This window comes from Bufo bufo, chromosome 5 (genome assembly GCF_905171765.1).
Source record: "Bufo bufo chromosome 5, aBufBuf1.1, whole genome shotgun sequence".
Classification (NCBI taxonomy): Eukaryota; Metazoa; Chordata; class Amphibia; order Anura; family Bufonidae; genus Bufo; species Bufo bufo.
This window is the reverse complement of record NC_053393.1, coordinates 145805407-145823455: the sequence shown is the minus strand read 5'-3', so window position 1 is coordinate 145823455 and position 18049 is coordinate 145805407. Positions and strand designations below refer to the sequence as shown.

Sequence of the window (18049 nt, the reverse complement as noted above, 5' to 3'; positions counted from 1 at the left end):
CTTCTCCAAACAGCTGATCAGTGAATCTGATAATGATGACCTATCCTGAGATCAGGTCATCAATATCACGAAACTGAACAACAATGCGGGCACATATGAACATGGGACCAACACTGATGTCTTCAGCTGTCAAGAGCACATGCAACAGGTCAGCCAGTTTCATAGGTACAAATCTGCTGACAGAAGCCCTTCAGAGTTCCACTATTTATTAAAAAAATCCAAGGTGTGTATAATATATATATATATATATATATATATATACATACATACATACACACACACACATATATATATATGCACATACATACATATATATATACACACACACACAAAGTATATACAGTATATCTCTTGAATATTTCATAAACCAGTCTTGATCTACTTTGTGAGCGAGATAAACCTAATACTAAGAGGTAAAATCCTTTCAATAAATTGGGAGCATCTCTGGCTCTCCTTGTGCCAGGATGCCAAATTAATGCTAGCTATAAGATGGCAAAGACTGGATCTATAATTTACACCAGTTTCAGGTATAAATTAAAGCAAATCTGCTGGTTCGTCGGATGCGAATCCCCCTCACATTAAAGGGGTTGGCCGGGCTCCAAGGCCAGACAACCGCTTTAAATCCTTCCAACGCCACATCCACACTTTGGGAAAGTTGTGAGCATGAGGGACCCTGTCAGGATTTCAATCTGACACGAGCCTTATGACTGGTTCCCTTTTAAAGTGAAATAATGTCCAAGATAACTCAGGATGGATTGTACCATCCATCGTACAAAGAGAAGAATCAAACAGGCAGTGAAAAGCTGAAGAATAGATATCATCTATTAGAACAAAAATTGCAGCAATATTCCAACCTTTCTCATAGTTTTCCAGCCCATCCACAGGTACAACATGGTCTGAATGTGTATTTAGTGGAGCAGCGTTAGTACTATCTTCATAAGAATCCTGCAATAATGAAAAAGAAAGAACCAAAATTAAAAGAGGTTTTTTTCAGGACAAAGATACTGATGGCCTCGCCACAAGTAGGTCATCAATATCAGATCGGTCAGAGTCTAAAACCACAATGATTAGCGGTCACCTGCAGCCAGTGTTCAAGGAAGTGAGCAAAGTACAGATTCGAACACCATAACTGCTTCTTGGGTTCCAGAGCACAGCTGCAGTACCTGAAAATGGCCACTACACAAGTATGTGGAGCTCTGGTGTTCCAGCTCAGTACACGGTCTACTTTTGAGGGTAACATCTGATCAGCAGATATGCCGGGAGTTGGACTCCCATTCATGTAATACTGCTGAGCTAACTATGAATAGGTCACCAACATCTTAGGGCTCATGCACATGGCCGCTGCCTTTTTTGCGGTCCGCAAATTGCAGATCTGAAAAAAACACAGGTACTGTCTGTGTGGTTTTTGTGGAACTAAACGTTCTGCCCTCTGTAGAGCTGTCCTATCCTTGTCTGCAAAACGGATAAGAATAGGACATATTTTTTTAAAAATTGGGTGCTGCGGAACGGACATACGGATGCGGAAAACACTCAGTGAGCATCTTTTGCGGTCCCGCTGAAGTAAATGGGTCCACATTTGACCCGCACAAAATGTGGATCGGATGAGGACAAAAACAACGGTCTTGTGTATGAGCCCTTAGTCCTGGAAAACATCTTGAAAGTACAAAATAGAAAGTGGTTGGTATAATGTAGACTACTTAAAAAAGCAAGTATGGTGGAGCAATATGTTACGCTGTGAAGACATGGGGGAGATTTATGGAGACTGGAGCATTCTGGGCTGGTTTTGATATTGTCTGCACTGCCGGAGGATGCGCCTAATTTAAGATGAGGCACATCCTCTGGCAGTCCATGTGCCTAAACAGAAATCTTTGACGGCTCATAGCTGCCATCAATTTGTGCCTTCATTTGCACCATAAAACTGGTGTAATTGAAGATAAACTTGTCTTAACTGTTGGCCCCTTCATCAAATAGGTCTCCATACAAGTACAGAAATCATAAAGAAGGGAAATGTAGAAAAGGGACTTTGAACTATCAAACTTGAAACGATGTTGGCGACTACAGCGGGTTGATGGGATCCAACTGGTTCAGTGACAACTAGGGCTGAAACGATTACTCGATTAAATCGAGTAATTCGACACAAAAAAATCCTCGATGCAAATTTTTTGCATCGAAGATTCGTTTGTGTCATGTGACCATGGAGCGGGAGTGAAGCGCTTGCTATTACTCCCGCTCCGTGGTCTCCTGCGGCGCTTGGAATACTTACCTTTCCAGCAGGCGGCCTCCGGACACTCCACAGTACGTCCATGGTCCCGCGCTGCTCTGACCTCCTGACGTACGCACGCCATGACCCGACGCACTGTGTGACGTCAGGAGCAGAGCAGCGCAGAACGATGGAGTGTCGGCAGCGCCCCTGCTGGAAAGGTAAGTGGATGAAACCGAGGGGGTGGGGGCGCAACTAAGGCCAGGCGCCTGGAGTGCACAGCGTCATAGAAACCAGTGACGCTGTGCACTACGGGTGTCAGGAGGAGCATGGCAACAGAGCTGATGGCACAATGGGGGCAGAGCTGCTGATGGCACAATGGGGGCAGAGCTGCTGATGGCACAATGGGGGCAGAGCTGCTGATGGCACAATGGGGGCAGAGCTGCTGATGGCACAATGGGGGCAGAGCTGCTGATGGCACAATGGGGGCAGAGCTGCTGATGGCACAATGGGGGCAGAGCTGCTGATGGCACAATGGGGGCAGAGCTGCTGATGGCACAATGGGGGCAGAGCTGCTGATGGCACAAGGGGGCAGAGCTGCTGATGGCACAAGGGGGCAGAGCTGCTGATGGCACAAGAGGGCAGAGCTGCTGATGGCACAAGGGGGCAGAGCTGCTGATGGCACAAGGGGGCAGAGCTGATGGCACAAGGGGGCAGAGCTGATGGCACAAGGGGGCAGAGCTGATGGCACAAGGGGGCAGAGCTGATGGCACAAGGGGGCAGAGCTGATGGCACAAGGGGGCAGAGCTGATGGCACTGGGGGGAACTGATGCACTTGGGCTGATCGCACAGTGGGGAACAAAGGGTGTTGGGGGCTAATGGCAGGGCGTCTGAGTTTTTATAAAGGAAAACAGTATTATTTTTTTCTTATTAGATTACTCGATTAATCGTAAAAAATAATCGATAGAATACTCGATTACTAAAATAATCGTTTACTGCAGCCCTAGTGACAACTGCACAATCCTTACATGGTTGATAGAGCCTTCTGCTTCCAGCTCCAGAGGATGGGTCATCAGTATCAAAAAGCTGGAACATCCCTTTAAATATTTTTCTATTACAAACCTGACTGTGAATGCTGTTTTTCTGGATGTACTGACTCCAGGGATCAGGGATCTGTTCATCTGCTCCTTTGCTGGATGTTCTGGAATTAATTTTGAGTAAGTAGCATCCCTGAGTCCCATACCGCTGTATCATCTCTTCATAAATTGAATCAGCCCTTGACAAAAACAGAGATGACACCAAAATTCATGAGTAATAGTAGTACCTAACTGTAAAATAAGTCTTTGAAACAATTATAAAGTTCTGTTTTCAAAGTGAGACCATCAGTCTCATCAGGGCTAAGAGGTGCATGCAATTGTATTGTGAAATCTGGTGACCGATGCTCTTCAACATCAAGATTTCACTTGTCTTGAAAAAAGCCACTGAATGCAAGCTGCAGTAAGGTTTTACTCACATTTGTGTTGAAGGCTCTGTTAGGCTCCTCGATGGCAGAATCCGGTAAAAAACAGATGGGCACCTTTGGTTTACATCATATGACACAGCCGCCACTACATATTATTTTTTTTTTTTTCTGTTCCTAGTGTGCAAATACCTCAGCCACTTGCATGCACAGGGACTCTCACTCTTCACTTAGGCCCCTTTCACACGGGCGAGAATTCCGCGCGGGTGCAATGCGTGAGGTGAACGCATTGCACCTGCACTGAATCCAGACCCATTCACTTCTATGGGGCTGTGCACATGAGCGGTGGTTTTCACGCATCACTTGTGCGTTGCGTGAAAATCGCAGCAAGCTCTATATTTTCACGCAACGCAGGCCCCATAGAAGTGAATGCGGCTGCATGAAAATCGCAAGCATCCGCAAGCAAGTGCAGATGCGGTGCGATTTTCATGCATGGTTGCTAGGAGACGATCGGGATGGGGACCCGATCTTTATTATTTTCCCTTATAACATGGTAATAAAGGGAAAATAATAGCATTCTTAATACAGAATGCTAAGTAAATTAGAGATGGAAGGGTTAAAAAAATAAAAATTAAATTAAACTCACCTCATCCAATTGTTCGCGCAGCCCGACTTCTCTTCTTTCTTCTTCTTTGAGGACCTGGGAGGAAAAGGACCTTTGGTGACGTCACTGCGCGCATCACAGCCGGGCTGCGCGAACAAGTGGATGAGGTGAGTTTAATTATTTATTTATTTTAACCCTTCCATCCCTAATTTACTAGGCATTCTGTATTAAGAATGCTATTATTTTCCCTTATAACCATGTTACAAGGGAAAAATAATAAAATCTACACAACACCTAACCCAAACCTGAACTTCTGTGAAGAAGTCCGGGTTCGGGTCTGGGTATCAAACATGCCAATATTTCTCACGAGGGTGCAAAACGCATTAAAACACTTTGCATTCACGCGGGAAAATTGCGCATTTTCCCGCAACGCACCCACATCTTGTCCAGCCCTCACACGCGATGCCCGTGTGAAAGAGGCCTTAAGGCAGAAGGACCTGGGAGCGTTAAGTCCTTCTGCATCCTATGATAAGCAAGTGTCACGTGAGGAGGTTTTGTTTTTTAAAGCCCCTAAAGACCATATTGCACTAGTGTTCCCATTTTTAATGGACTCTCCTGTCTAGGCTGCCATAAAACACTGTCCCACTGAATTCAATAGGGTCTGTCTGGCCGAGAAAAAGACCATAAATAGGTTATAGCTTATTTTTTGATGGCTGCTATTGCAAAGACTACAATGATTCTGGAAATGGCCATGTGATGTCCATTTTTTTCGTGTGAATGTAGCTTTACTAAAAGCATAATAAAAAGTCCAATGTAATTCAAAACTTGACCCATAGAGAACAAGCCCTCATGCAGCTCTGCCAACAAAAAACAAAAGTTATGATGTTTCTAAAAAAAAAAAAAAAAGACAAGTCCTAGCTGCATGCACTCCCACCCAGAAAACAGGAGACGGGAGACCAGGGGGTCCCCAAGCCCGCTGCTCCTTCCCGGTCTCCAAAAGACAAGGAGGACCAGAGGTTCCTAAAGCCTCTGCATCCCGCCAGCCTTTGGGTCACCACGGCCGCCCACGACAAGTCCCCTCTGTTCCGATGTAGTGGCCCTCCCCAAGGGGCCGCACACCAAAGGTGATGACCTGGCTTGAGCCAGGGGGGCAGAACACACCAGATTGGAAAGTATTCCTGGCTCCAAACCCCCCTCTCAGGTTACTTGCTAGGATGGCCCCCACGAAGCCTTGTCCCCCCAGGTGGTGAAAGAGTTAACAGCTGTAGGGGTAGGGTGAAGGGAAGCCCTCTCTACTTGCCAAGCTTCTTTCTGGGCCCTGCACCACCGCAGCCGCCTGCCTGCCTACCTGTTTCTCGTGGAGTTCCGCTATTCTCCTTCACTGGGCCACTTGTAAATTGAGGCCCCGGCTTCTACTGCAGCCTACTTCCGATCAGCTCGCCGCGGATACTTCTCATCTGGCCGACATCTCCGCTTGGCCGGGGCTCCTTGCAGCAGCACCGCTGTACGGGTGTGTGGGGGAGTCCTGGGGAGTCAGTTGGTGCGCCATCAGGAAGACCTGCGCTTCTTTTTCATTATCGCGGGCGGCGAACTCCCTTATGGAGGTGCGGGGCGTGAGTTCTCCCCGCTTCCCCCCTCCTTTAACTGGCTTCCTGGCGCAATTCCATTCGAGTACTCCTGGACCCGCGAGGAATGCCAACTTCGATCAATATTCTGGAAATGCGGGTGATTAGTCTCTATCTGGTTTCATTGGACGGACCGTCTCCGGGGGGGCATCCAGTTCGGGTTCAATCCGACAACTCCACAGCAGTCGCATATCTAAACCACCAGGGTGGCACCCAGAGCCCCGCAGCCATGTCGGAAGCAGTGCTCATCCTCTCCTGGACGGAGAGCCATGTCCCAAGCTCTGTTGGCAGTTCATATCCCTGGCATCGACAACTGGATTGCCGACTTTCTTAGCCGAGAGAGACTCGATCCCGGCGAATGGACTCGGCATCCACGGGTCTTTTTCGTAATCTGCGAGCGATGGGGGTCGGCCGGATGTGGATCTCATGGCCTCCCACTTCAACCGCAAGGTAGAGACCTTCGTGGCGAGGTCCAAGGATCCTCTGGCTCGGGAGCTGGACGCCCTTGTGATCCTGTAGACGCAATTCACGTTTCCTTAAATGTTCCCTCCTCTTCCGCTCATTCCGCGTCTTCTCTGAAAAATCAGGTCCGAAGGTCTGCCCGTTATTCTCGTGGCCCCGGACTGGCCACGCAGAGTATGGCACGCATTCATATGATTCGCGTTCGGAAGCCGTCGTCCTCCTGGATCTATCACCGGACCTGGAAGTCCTACTTCAGTTGGTGCGAACGCCACCAGTTGTCTCCCATTCGGTTCTCGTTGCCTCGACTCTTGTCTTTCCTACAATCAGGCATGGACTTGGGGCTGGCTCTCAGTTCTCTCAAAGGGAAAGTTTCGGACCTTTCTATTCTTTTTCAACAAAACTTGGCTTTGCTTTCTGCAGGGGTGGTGCACACTGCGCCCCCTTACCGTCCTCCGTGGAATCCGTGGGACCTTAATCTGGTGCAAAGCGCTCTCCAGTCCTCTCCGTTTGAGCCTTTGCAGCAGGTGTCCCTTCGCTTCCTGTCCTACAAGGCGGCCTTTTTGGTGGCAATCACTTCCATCTGTACGGTGTCGGAGCTAGCGGCTCTTTCCCGTCGGTCCCCCTTCCTTATCCTTCACCAGGACAAAGTAGTCTTTTGCCCTGTCCAGTCCTTCCTTCCGAAGGTCGTGTCGGCATTCAATCTCAATGAAGAGATCATTCTCCCTTTTGTCCTGCCCAGTCTCATCCTCATGAGCAGTTGTTCCACACTCTGGATTTGGTTCGGGCCATTTGTATCTGTCTGTCTCAGACATCCTCTTTCCGCCGGACGGACTCTCTATTTGTCATTCCAGCGGGACAGAGACGAGGGCTGGCTGCATCCAAAGTTTCCATTTCCCGATGGATTCGTTTGGCCATTGTGGAAGCGTACCGCATCCGTGACCGGGCTCCGCCCTTCCGAGTTACTGCTCATTCTGCTCGGGCAGTGGGGGCCTCTTGCTTGGGCAGTACATCATGGGGCTTCGGCCCTTCAGGTGTGCAATGCAGCTACATGGTCGTCTTTGCACACCTTTTAAAATTTTACAGAGTACACACTTTTGCATCTTCTGACGCTTCTCTGGGGCGCAGAGTATTGCAGACGGCGGTTCTCTGATTGGCCAGAGGGCTTCTTCATTTATGGCCCATCCCTGGGACTGCTCTGTAACGTCCCACAGTCAAGCCTGTGTCCCCCAATGATACAGATGAGAAAACTATATTTTTGTACTTACCGTAAAATCTGTTTCTCTTCCATTCATTGAGGGACACAGCTCCCACCCATTTTCTCCTGTTAGGGGCCTTGTTGTGGCCTGCGTGGTTCTGGGTTTGTACATTGTTTGGTTTTCCTGTTTTTCTTTTGCTTCTCCTACTGCTTTTGCACAAACTGTTTTAGCTTAGTCCCTGTAGAAAGGGTATAGCTGGAGGGAGGAGCTCACACTTTTGTGCTTCGTGTCGACTCCTAGTGGCAGCAGCTATTCCCACGGTCAAGCCTGTGGCCCCCCAATGCCCCAATGAACAGAAGAGAAACTGATTTTACGGTAAGTACAAAAATCTAGTTTTTATACATATTTCACGACCATAATTTTGAGTATTAGGTCCGTATCTCACCTCTTCTCATCCTCAGAGCTGACGTCATGCAGCAGCACATAATACTTTAGGGTGTTGGGGGTAAACCATTTGGGATAGGAAAAGTCATTGCTGTGCTGAATTCGATGTTGCTCTTGCGATAACTTTGAAAACTGTTCCACAGGTTCAGGTTCATGTGAGGAAACAACCAGCATGCCTGGAAGGGTTTGTTAAGTCAAAGACTGAAATAAAAATTTGGAATACTAGAACACACTATAACGGAGCATGGGATGAGCAATTTCACACCTACAATGGGATCCTGGATTGTATAAGGAAAACATAATAATTTCTGGCTATTTTGGATTTCAAACATAGATTTTCCTATTAAAAGGGCTTTGCCAGTAAGGCTACTTTCACACTCGCGTTTTGTGCGGATCCGTCATGGATCTGCACAGACGGATCCGTTCAGATAATACAAACGTCTGCATCAGTTCAGAACGGATCCGTTTGTATTATCTTTACATAGCCAAGATGGATCAGTCTTGAACACTATTGAAAGTCAATGGGAGACGGATCCGTTTTCAATTGTGCCAGATTGTGTCATAGAAAATGGATACGTCCCCATTGACTTACATTGTGTGCCAGGACAGATCAGTTTGGCTCAGTTTCATCAGACGGACACCAAAACGCTGCAAGAAAAGTCGTAACTGTCGGATTCTGCCGGCCGCAGTGATGACTGACAGAACGTCACTGGCACAAAATAATAAGGGCACAGAATTTTATACATATATTATAGTTAGATTTATTTATTTTTGGCTTAAGAAAAAGGGATCGGCTAAATAACTCATTAATGGAGGCCTATTAAGTGTTGCTTTGGTGCAACTACCACACGTCATTAGAAAGAGCCTCTGTCAGCAGTGAGTGAGTTACTAAATGTACAACTCCAGGACACATAAATGAAGAGTAAAAGAGGCGCTTACTCTCTAATAAGGAGGCTGAGATGTTATACATGGCACTAGCCATGCTATCCCTCTCTAATAAAGAGGCTGAGATGTTATACATGGCACTAGCCATGCTATCCCTCTCTAATAAGGAGGCTGAGATGTTATACATGGCACTAGCCATGCTATCACTCTCTAATAAGGAGGCTGAGATGTTATACATGGCACTAGCCATGCTATCACTCTCTAATAAGGAGGCTGAGATGTTATACATGGCACTAGCCATGCTATCCCTCTCTAATAAGGAGGCTGAGATGTTATACATGGCACTAGCCATGCTATCACTCTCTAATAAGGAGGCTGAGATGTTATACATGGCACTAGCCATGCTATCACTCTCTAATAAGGAGGCTGAGATGTTATACATGGCACTAGCCATGCTATCCCTCTCTAATAAGGAGGCTGAGATGTTATACATGGCACTAGCCATGCTATCCCTCTCTAATAAGGAGGCTGAGATGTTATACATGGCACTAGCCATGCTATCCCTCTCTAATAAAGAGGCTGAGATGTTATACATGGCACTAGCCATGCTATCACTCTCTAATAAAGAGGCTGAGATGTTATACATGGCACTAGCCATGCTATCCCTCTCTAATAAGGAGGCTGAGATGTTATAACTGGCACTAGCCATGCTATCCCTCTCTAATAAATGGGCTCTGAGATTTGAGAAATGGCACTCTCTAATATATTCTGAAAGCTGTGACTGTGTGGGGCTCATTGTTGGTTTATATACATTCTATAGAGGCAGTTATACGCATGGGATACTTTTTTAGACAAAAACAAAAATAACATTGTAAAAATTAATAAATAGTTCTTTAGAAAGTAACATCAGTGTTTTACTATCTTTTATATCAGTGTTGGAAAAAATTTCTCGCCAAACCAGCCCAATGATTTCCTTCTCAGAGGCATCCAATGATGGCGAGGTTAAAAAGGATACATGCCAAGTAGTGGTTTAAGAATTCATGATCGGAGGCCGGCATGCTCTGAAAAAAGCTCTCCCGGTAGGACTCAAACCACGGCGTAGTTGCTGTAAAATAAACAGATCAATAAGATAGTGTGCACGTATATAGCGAGCAGTGCCTGCGCTGTAGACCTAGAATATACCGAGATGGATAAGGATATATAGAGGAAAAAGTGAAGGATTACATGTAAAACATAATTATTAAAGTGACCCTGATAGACATATAACCGATTCCAACACAATACGAGTTAGAGCTAAAATGAAGGAAGTTGACCAAAACAGAAATGTTGGATTTTGAATATTATAATTTACTACGGGTTGTCCTGCTTTCAAACAGTTCTGGGCAGCCCACCCCGCCCTGCCGGACGTTCTTATCTGCTTGGTCTGGCTCTAGCTCCTTCGGGCCCCCGCTGCATTTGCCAAGCTCCAGTCCCAGCTTGTAAATTTTCAGCATTGCCTGGTGTCACATATGGTGCTGCAGCCAATCAGTGGTGTGTCGCTGGGTCACACGCGTCATTGGCTGCAGTGGCAAACGTGACCCCTTTCTATGTTGGATGTCTACAAGCTGGGACTGGAGCGTGGCAAACACAGCGGTGAACCAAAGGAGCCAGAACAGAGTGGCAGGGAGCAGGTAAGTAGGTCTCCCTCCATAGGTCCGGTGGGGGAAGAGGGGGCTGCCCAAAGCAGGAAAATCCCTTTAAGTGGAAAAGAGAGATCACAGAATCTTAGGCTTCGTGCACACAGACATATGACAGACATATATTAGGACACCCATAGAGGTGCATGGAGTCGTACTGCACAAATACGACAAAGTGCGTACCCTATTACAGATCCAGCCTGCCCTGAAAGCAACTGTGTGCAGGAGGCCTTAGATCTACTCACTCATTAAATTAACCCACTCATGCAGATTTTTAACACACAGAAAAGCGGAAGGCTATGTTCACATCTCCGTCTAAGGCTCAGTCATAGATTCTGTCATTTTTGGCGACAGAAGAAAACGACCTTGGTGGAACTCGACAGACCATATTCTAAGTCAGTGGGGTCTGTCAGGTGCCGTTGGTCGTATGAGATAGCCAAAGAGTTTCATTAATAAGGAACACTATGCACCGTAGATGTGAACAGAACCTTAAAAAACACATTTAAATGAACAATTAAAAGTATTTAGGTGCATTTATTGTAAAACCGAATAAAAATACAATAGTCAATCTGCATTTTGCATAGCAGTGTATTTTTTACTCTGCAGAAGGGAAAGAAATACTGCAAAACCTGCACATGTGAACACTGCTATATTGCTATAAGGCATTCAGTAGTGTCTGATGAGATCCACAGGGCTGTGCAGGTATCCAAAACTGCCGTGTGCATGAGCCCTTACAGCAAGGCTACGGTTAACCTCTGATGTCGAGGCTCTGTCTGGGGCCTCCGACACAGAGTTTGTAAAAAAAAAATTAAAAAAAAAAAATGACATCCTCCCTAATAGAAACCTAACCTTAAAGAGGTTCTACAGTTTGTTCTATTCCTCTGGATAGATCATCAGCGTCGGACCGGCGGGGGTCCGACATCCGGGACCCCACTGATCAGCTGTTTGAGAAGGCAGCGGCGCTCCAGCAGCGCTGCGGCCTTCTCACTGTTTACCGCTGGCCCAGTGACGTCACGACTAATATCAACTGGCCTGGGCGCGGCTAAGCTCCATTCAAGTGAACAGAGTTTGACCCCTGCCGGTCAGATGCTGATGATCTATCCAGAGGATAGATCATCAGTTAAATCAAACTGCAGAACCCCTTTAATCTTCAAGAATACATTCACCATTCTCAACCTCTCGCTCATCCTGTAGGCCACAATGTTGCTAGGGCCAAAGCAATCATACAGGATGACAAAGGTTTAGACAGGCTATCTAGACTTAAAGCAGATTTATCACATTGGTCAGGCTGGATGATAAATGTGGTGCAGGAATAGACACTTTTCTCTGACTCTATACCAACTATTGGTTGACTGACCTTAAGACAGACTTTTACACCAAAATTGACAAAAAAATAGTGCATCTTAGGTATCACCTCATACACAAAAGACCCATTACTCTCGAATATTGTTCACAAATCTGTCTATATCTGAGTTAGTGAGCACTTCTCACCTCACAGGTGTGGCATATCAAGGTGCTGATTAGACAGCATGAATATTGCGCAGGTGTGCCTGAGCTTCCCGAAGATGGTTTCTGACAGTTTGTGCAGAAATTCCTTGGTTATGCAAACCGATTGATGCTGCAGCTGTCCAAGTGACTGGTCTCAGACGATTATGGAGGTGAACATGCTGGATGTGGAGGTCCTGGGCTGGTGTCATTACACGTGGTCTGCAGTTGTGGGGCCGGTTGGATGTACTGCCAAATTCTCTGAAACACCTTTGGAGACTCTGGTAGACATTCCTGCAGTCAGCATGACAATTGCACGTTCCCTCAAATGTTGTGACATCTGTGGCATTGTGCTGTATGATCAAACTGCACATTTCAGAGTGGCCTTTTATTGTGGGCAGTCTAAGGCACACCTGTGCAATATTCATGCTGTCTAATCAGCACCTTAATATGCCACACCTGTGAGGTGGGATGGATTATCTCGGCAAAGAAGAAGTGCTCACTAACACAGATTTATGAACAATATTTGCGAGTAATGGTTTTTTTGTGTATGTAGAAAATGTTCAGCTTTGAGTTCAGCTCATGCAAAATGGGAGAAAAACCGAAAGTGTTGCATTTTTGTTCAGTATATATATATATAACCATAAAATACACAAGTATATCATTTCTTATGCTTCATGCACACGTCCATGTCCACATTTTGGTCCACAAACAAAAGATCTGCAAAATAAGGATAACTACGGACTTTTCTTGTTTGTAATACAGACAGGAATACGACATGTTCTGTAATTTGTGGAATAGCCACTCAGATCCGTTAAAAATACGGATGTGTGCATGGCCACATAGAAATGAAGGGGTCAGTGTGCAAACCATGGGGGGAGCATAAGGATGAAAAATACAGTCATGTGAACGAGGCCTTATTCTGGCCTAGCTTGTAGTCCATGCTGAACATTTTCCAGCTGGTCATCTATTGAAGAATAAGCAAACCTGTTGTTCTACATGTTCACTGCTAGACTCAGGAACCACAGTAAGGGAAGTGAACATAAACGCTCAATCAGACACAAAAAAAAACTAATTATGTCCAAATACAGATTTTGATACACCAAAAACAGAACATTTAATTCAAAAGGCAAAATTAAGACATAAATTACAAGGCAAACGGCCTTCTTTGCTTTATTTCGTTCATAGTAGGTTATGTTAGTAGATTTACATTCAACAAGATTACAGTTACCCATCACCAATTGCTAGGTTTTGACAAAATGATGTAAAAAAAAAAAAAACAGCTAGACTAAGAGGCTGCTAGATAGGCCTAGCACAACAAGGGAAAGGGGACTGAAAGGACTAGACAAGGATTAGGTAGAGGGCAATTCTTTTTCAGTCCCGGTCACAATACTACCTGAATAAAACTTGGACTTGTTCAGTTGCGTGAGCGTTTCTTTCCAATTATTGTACCAAGGGGCACTACCTTTAATAGAGCGATCTGACAGAGAGAACATGGCGTTATTGAACTCAAATGTATACATCAGGACGTGTTCTGCACAGAAAAACACAGCGACGAGGGGTAAGGATATGCACTCAGGGCAGTTAAAAACAGTCCACAATATTCTACAGTTTACATAAAAAGAAGTCGTAGCAGTCCAAAACACAACCAAAAACAAAAGGAGAGGTCATGCGAACACAGCAAAGAGATAAAACAAGATGGCAATTATCTGAAACGTTCAGCTGATGTTTATCAGGAGGGCCCAGCAGGTGTATGGAGACAGTAAGTAAGTCATTGTCAGTGATGTCCACACAACCAGTTACTGGCTCCCTGCCGCTTCTGTCCTGCACCCAGCTCCATTGTGTCCTCTGTCTGGTCCACGGCTTGTATACTTCCTCCCCATCATGGACATAATCACCTGATTTGCTGCAGCCAACCACTGGCTTCAGCAGTGATGTTTCCACAAGAGGATCCTTTGGTTGAAAGCAGTGGAGTGGGTGATCTTGCCTATAACAGGCAAGCTGTGGACTGGAAGATGGACATGCTGGAGCCAGAGTACAGGACCGGAGCTGAAAAGAGCAGGCAAGTATGACACTCTAGAAGAGGCAGCTGCAGACATCTGCAAAAAGCTACTTTTAGTCCTGGCCAACCTCCCTAAGGCAATGAACTATGGGAAAAAACTATTCAAATGAGCTCCCATCAATCAAACTAGAGACTTTTCCAAGAGGAAGAGTGACAATCTGAAGAAAGCTGTTTCGGGTGTTTAAGGCACCTCCTCCAGATGACCCTGCACGGTACTGATGAGGAGCAAGAAAGAGCTGTCTACGATGGGTCACTCTTCCTTTTGGCTGACATGAGCTGCTCTGTAGCTCATGATCATCTTCGAACACCAGTTAACATCTACAATATTTGTTTTTATCAGAGATTACAAACTGTGCCCGAGTCCTGAGCTGCATACTAAATTCTGCAGGCTTCAGGAGCTGAAATCTACCAGCATTCCGTGCTGGCTGAAAGTCTACACAGAGGACTGCAGACTGTACATGATCTTCTAGAAAACCTTCATTACAGAGTTTGGGTAAGCAGTTTTGGAAGTGTCCATCAAATTTGCAGACTGTTTCTAGAAGAGTTCTGAATGCAGCTCTAGAGTACAGCTCAGAAACGTGAAGTTTTCATGTAGTTTACTGTGAAATGGTGTTCAAATATGTGAGGTAGAAAACAAACCTCAAACAGCATTTCCCATAAAAGCCAGATGAATATGGCAGCCATTGCAGCTACCACTGTGGTCATCACACAGTCATCCTACAGTCCTTAAAGGGGTTATCCCATGATTTGAAGGGGTTGTCCGGGCTTTTTCTGTTGATGACCTATTATTAGGATAACAAATGAAAAGAGGTAGCGGCAGCATCTGCGGTGAATCCTTTATTGGACGGACTTTACAGAAAGCGTGCCATAAAATCAGGCAGCAACGTTTCGGCTGTATCCCAGCCTTTGTCAAGGCTTGACGAAACGATTTTATGGCACACTTTCTGTAATGTCCGTCCAATAAAGGATTCACCGGAGATGCTGCCGCTACCTCTTTTCATTTGCTATACGGTGGACTGCTGAGGATCTGCGGTCGTGGCTCAGCTGTTGCATTACCGGTGTGGCCATTTATGTCTGTGGGTGCTGCTCTACAAACACTTTTGTCTACTATTCTTAGGATAAGTCAATATCAGATCGGTGGGGGTCCGACAGCGGATCAGCTGTTAGAGGAGACGACGCGCCCAGTGCGCACGTGCCGTCTTCCTTCCTGTCCGCTGCTGCTGTCCCATAGACATACAGCAGCGAGCAGGAAGAGAGACGGGAGACGGCACATGCAATCTGTGCGCGCGCCGTCTCCTCATACAGCTGATCGGCGGGGGGTGTCGGGTGAAGGACCCCCACCGATCTGATATTGATGTCCTATCCTGAGGATAGGACATCAATAGAAAAAGCCTGGATAACTTCTTTAATGCAAAAAGCGAAAAAAATTAGACATCTTATAATACATGACAGTCTCTTTCTAACAAAGCTAGAACCAGAGCTGTACCTCACATGGATCCAGAGATCTCCACACTCATTGTTCCAATTGCTCAGCTAGATATAGATCAAGCTGGCAGCTCAGGGGGCATGTACTTTATGCTGCAGCTCACGGGGCATCTCCCTTCTGCTGCAGTCCTCTCCCCCTGAGCATGTGTGTCCACCTCAGCGAGGTGGACAGAAAAAAAAAAAAAGGAAAAGAACAAACAGCAGGTGGCGCTATAGAGATACCATTTCATTGAATAACTCAGTGGCCATATTAAATTTTTTATTAGATTACAAAACTATTCAGATCCAGGTGCTGGTTTCAAAACTGCAGAATATTTTTCGTGGGACAACCCCTTTATATTCTTGCTTAGTTATTTAGCGATATAGGAGTGAATGGCACTGAATAACTAGGGAAGGCTGACATTTTAGAAAGCTTGGGAACAACCCATATTGTTTGCCATCTTTTTTACAAGGCCTATATATAGTTGACACGCCTTGCACTCAAACAGAGGATGACGCCCCAAAACTTATTCACAAAAGAAATGCTTCTTTTAGATTTTAGAGGGAAATGCGTTATAAAGAGGACAGAAACCACAAACACAGCAATACTAGAGGACCAGATCAAACTAAGGGTTAAAGTAAAGCACATTAAAGATTTTCTCTAACGTTCCCGTTACAAAACAGAGTCACATAAAAAAAGCAGGTTATGATGCCCTTTTCCCGTTTTTTCAATGTATCACTTTGTGTCTTTTTTGCGCCTTTGTGGCTTGTGCAGTGGCAGAGCTGTAGAACGTAACCTCACACCAGAGGGACGAGCGCGGATGGAGTGACACCAGGTAATATATAACCCCTTCTAATTACTGTCTCCATTCATTAACATTTCATTCTGTTTTGGACTACGATCAGGAGACTCTTGTCAGTATCCAGGGGTTTCTATTCACCACCACTATTCTTGCAAAAATTGAACTTTTCATTCACATAAAATTTCCTTTTTTGCTCATTGAATATGCAATGCGTGCAGTAAAATCTGGTGCTGTTCTGTAGGAAAATACCGTACATCGGCGTATCGTGACCATTAAACACAGAAGCACCTGCAAAAGCAGGTCTGAAGCCTGGCCTAGTTTCCAAAAGCGAGGAACAGCAGGAACCAAGGACACAGGAGCGTCCCCTGCTCTGCCACGGGAAGGTTTCCAATAGTGAACAACCCTTTAATATGCTTTAACCTTTGCTTCTCGATGGGCACTATTCTAAACCAACAGACTTACCGAATCCGAATGGTGCGCATAAAAAATACACACGTGTTAGGCGCGGTATGACAGAGTTCACACATAAAAGCAAACCTTCCCCTGCTAACAACTTGTTTCAGGAAAGGACCAGAGGCGCCGCTTTATTGCATATTGAATTCATAAAAAAAGTAAGATCGGAAACAAAACGAAAAACAAAAAAATTACAAACACACGTTTTATTATCTGGTTTTGGAGAGCGATTCTTACGAGGGGTGGGCAAAGTAACTGAAACTACCAAGTGTGCAGTGCTCCGCTGTTTCCGTATCTCCCACAGCAGTGAACGGGAGCAGATGAACAGCAGAGTACAGTGAGCTACTGTCCGCAGCTCCCAAGTTATGCCCGTTTCACATATGCAGTAAAGTGATCCGGCAGGCTGTTCCGGCTCTCTGCATTCTCGCACTGCCATCCGGCAAATATGCCGAAAAGCGGCCAAACAGATACCACTGTGTGCAGCAATATTTGTCTGGCCGCTTAACGGCATGTTTGCCAGGTTGCGGCCGGATCATCGCCGATCCCTATTATAGTGAATTGGGCCGGCAGGTGACCAGTAGCTTCCGGTAGTGCTGGATCAAGACATCTGCAACAGGCTGCTCCCCTGCCGGAGATGTAAAACGGTAGCTCAGGAAGCTTTCATACAGTCAGCGCTTGATCAGTGATTTTCCCCAGTGATTATGAGCCAAAACCAGAAGTAGCAGCTACACAGACATAAGATATAAGGGAAAGATGTGCTCCTGGTCTGTGTTTTTAACCTACACCTGGTTTTGGCTCACAATCACTGATGGAAATCACTGATCAAACACTGACTGTATGAAAGCGGCCTTACTAGAAACGTGGTATTCAGTCTACGTGTCTCCCATTCACTACTATGGAAGCTACTGAAACTGCGTAGCACAACCAGTCGAACTATTCCAATCTCAGCCATGAAAGGCATAGACTAGGCTTTAAGACCAGATACTGAAACTGCCTATTTTTTTATTTGTTTTTATTTTTGGTCTTAAATTTTTCATTCTCTTCTGGGACACGATTATGGGGGCATCCGTTGTGTGAGCTGCTAATCTAATCCGTTTAGACCATAGGACGAGTATGTCTGGAGAGGACTCATTGAGGGTTTGGTGTTCTACACCAGATTTTTTGAGGAAAGTAGGTAGAAGTAGACTGGGGTGGGAGCTCCATGGCCCAACTCATTGAACAACTCGTCTGC

The 18049-nt window shown here is 45.7% G+C and overlaps 1 protein-coding gene across 1 annotated transcript in view; it reads right to left on the bottom strand.

The window, feature by feature from the left end:
* TRAPPC8 (trafficking protein particle complex subunit 8) overlaps window positions 1–18049 on the bottom strand; it is a 139394-nt gene that overhangs the window by 110450 nt on the left and 10895 nt on the right. The window contains exons 3-6 of the mRNA XM_040431868.1: window positions 9891–9980; window positions 7992–8166; window positions 3323–3476; window positions 855–945 (exon numbers count right to left, since the gene is read on the bottom strand). Of these exons, the coding sequence (XP_040287802.1) occupies window positions 855–945; window positions 3323–3476; window positions 7992–8166; window positions 9891–9980 (510 nt within the window). The remainder of the gene's footprint in view (window positions 1–854; window positions 946–3322; window positions 3477–7991; window positions 8167–9890; window positions 9981–18049) is intronic.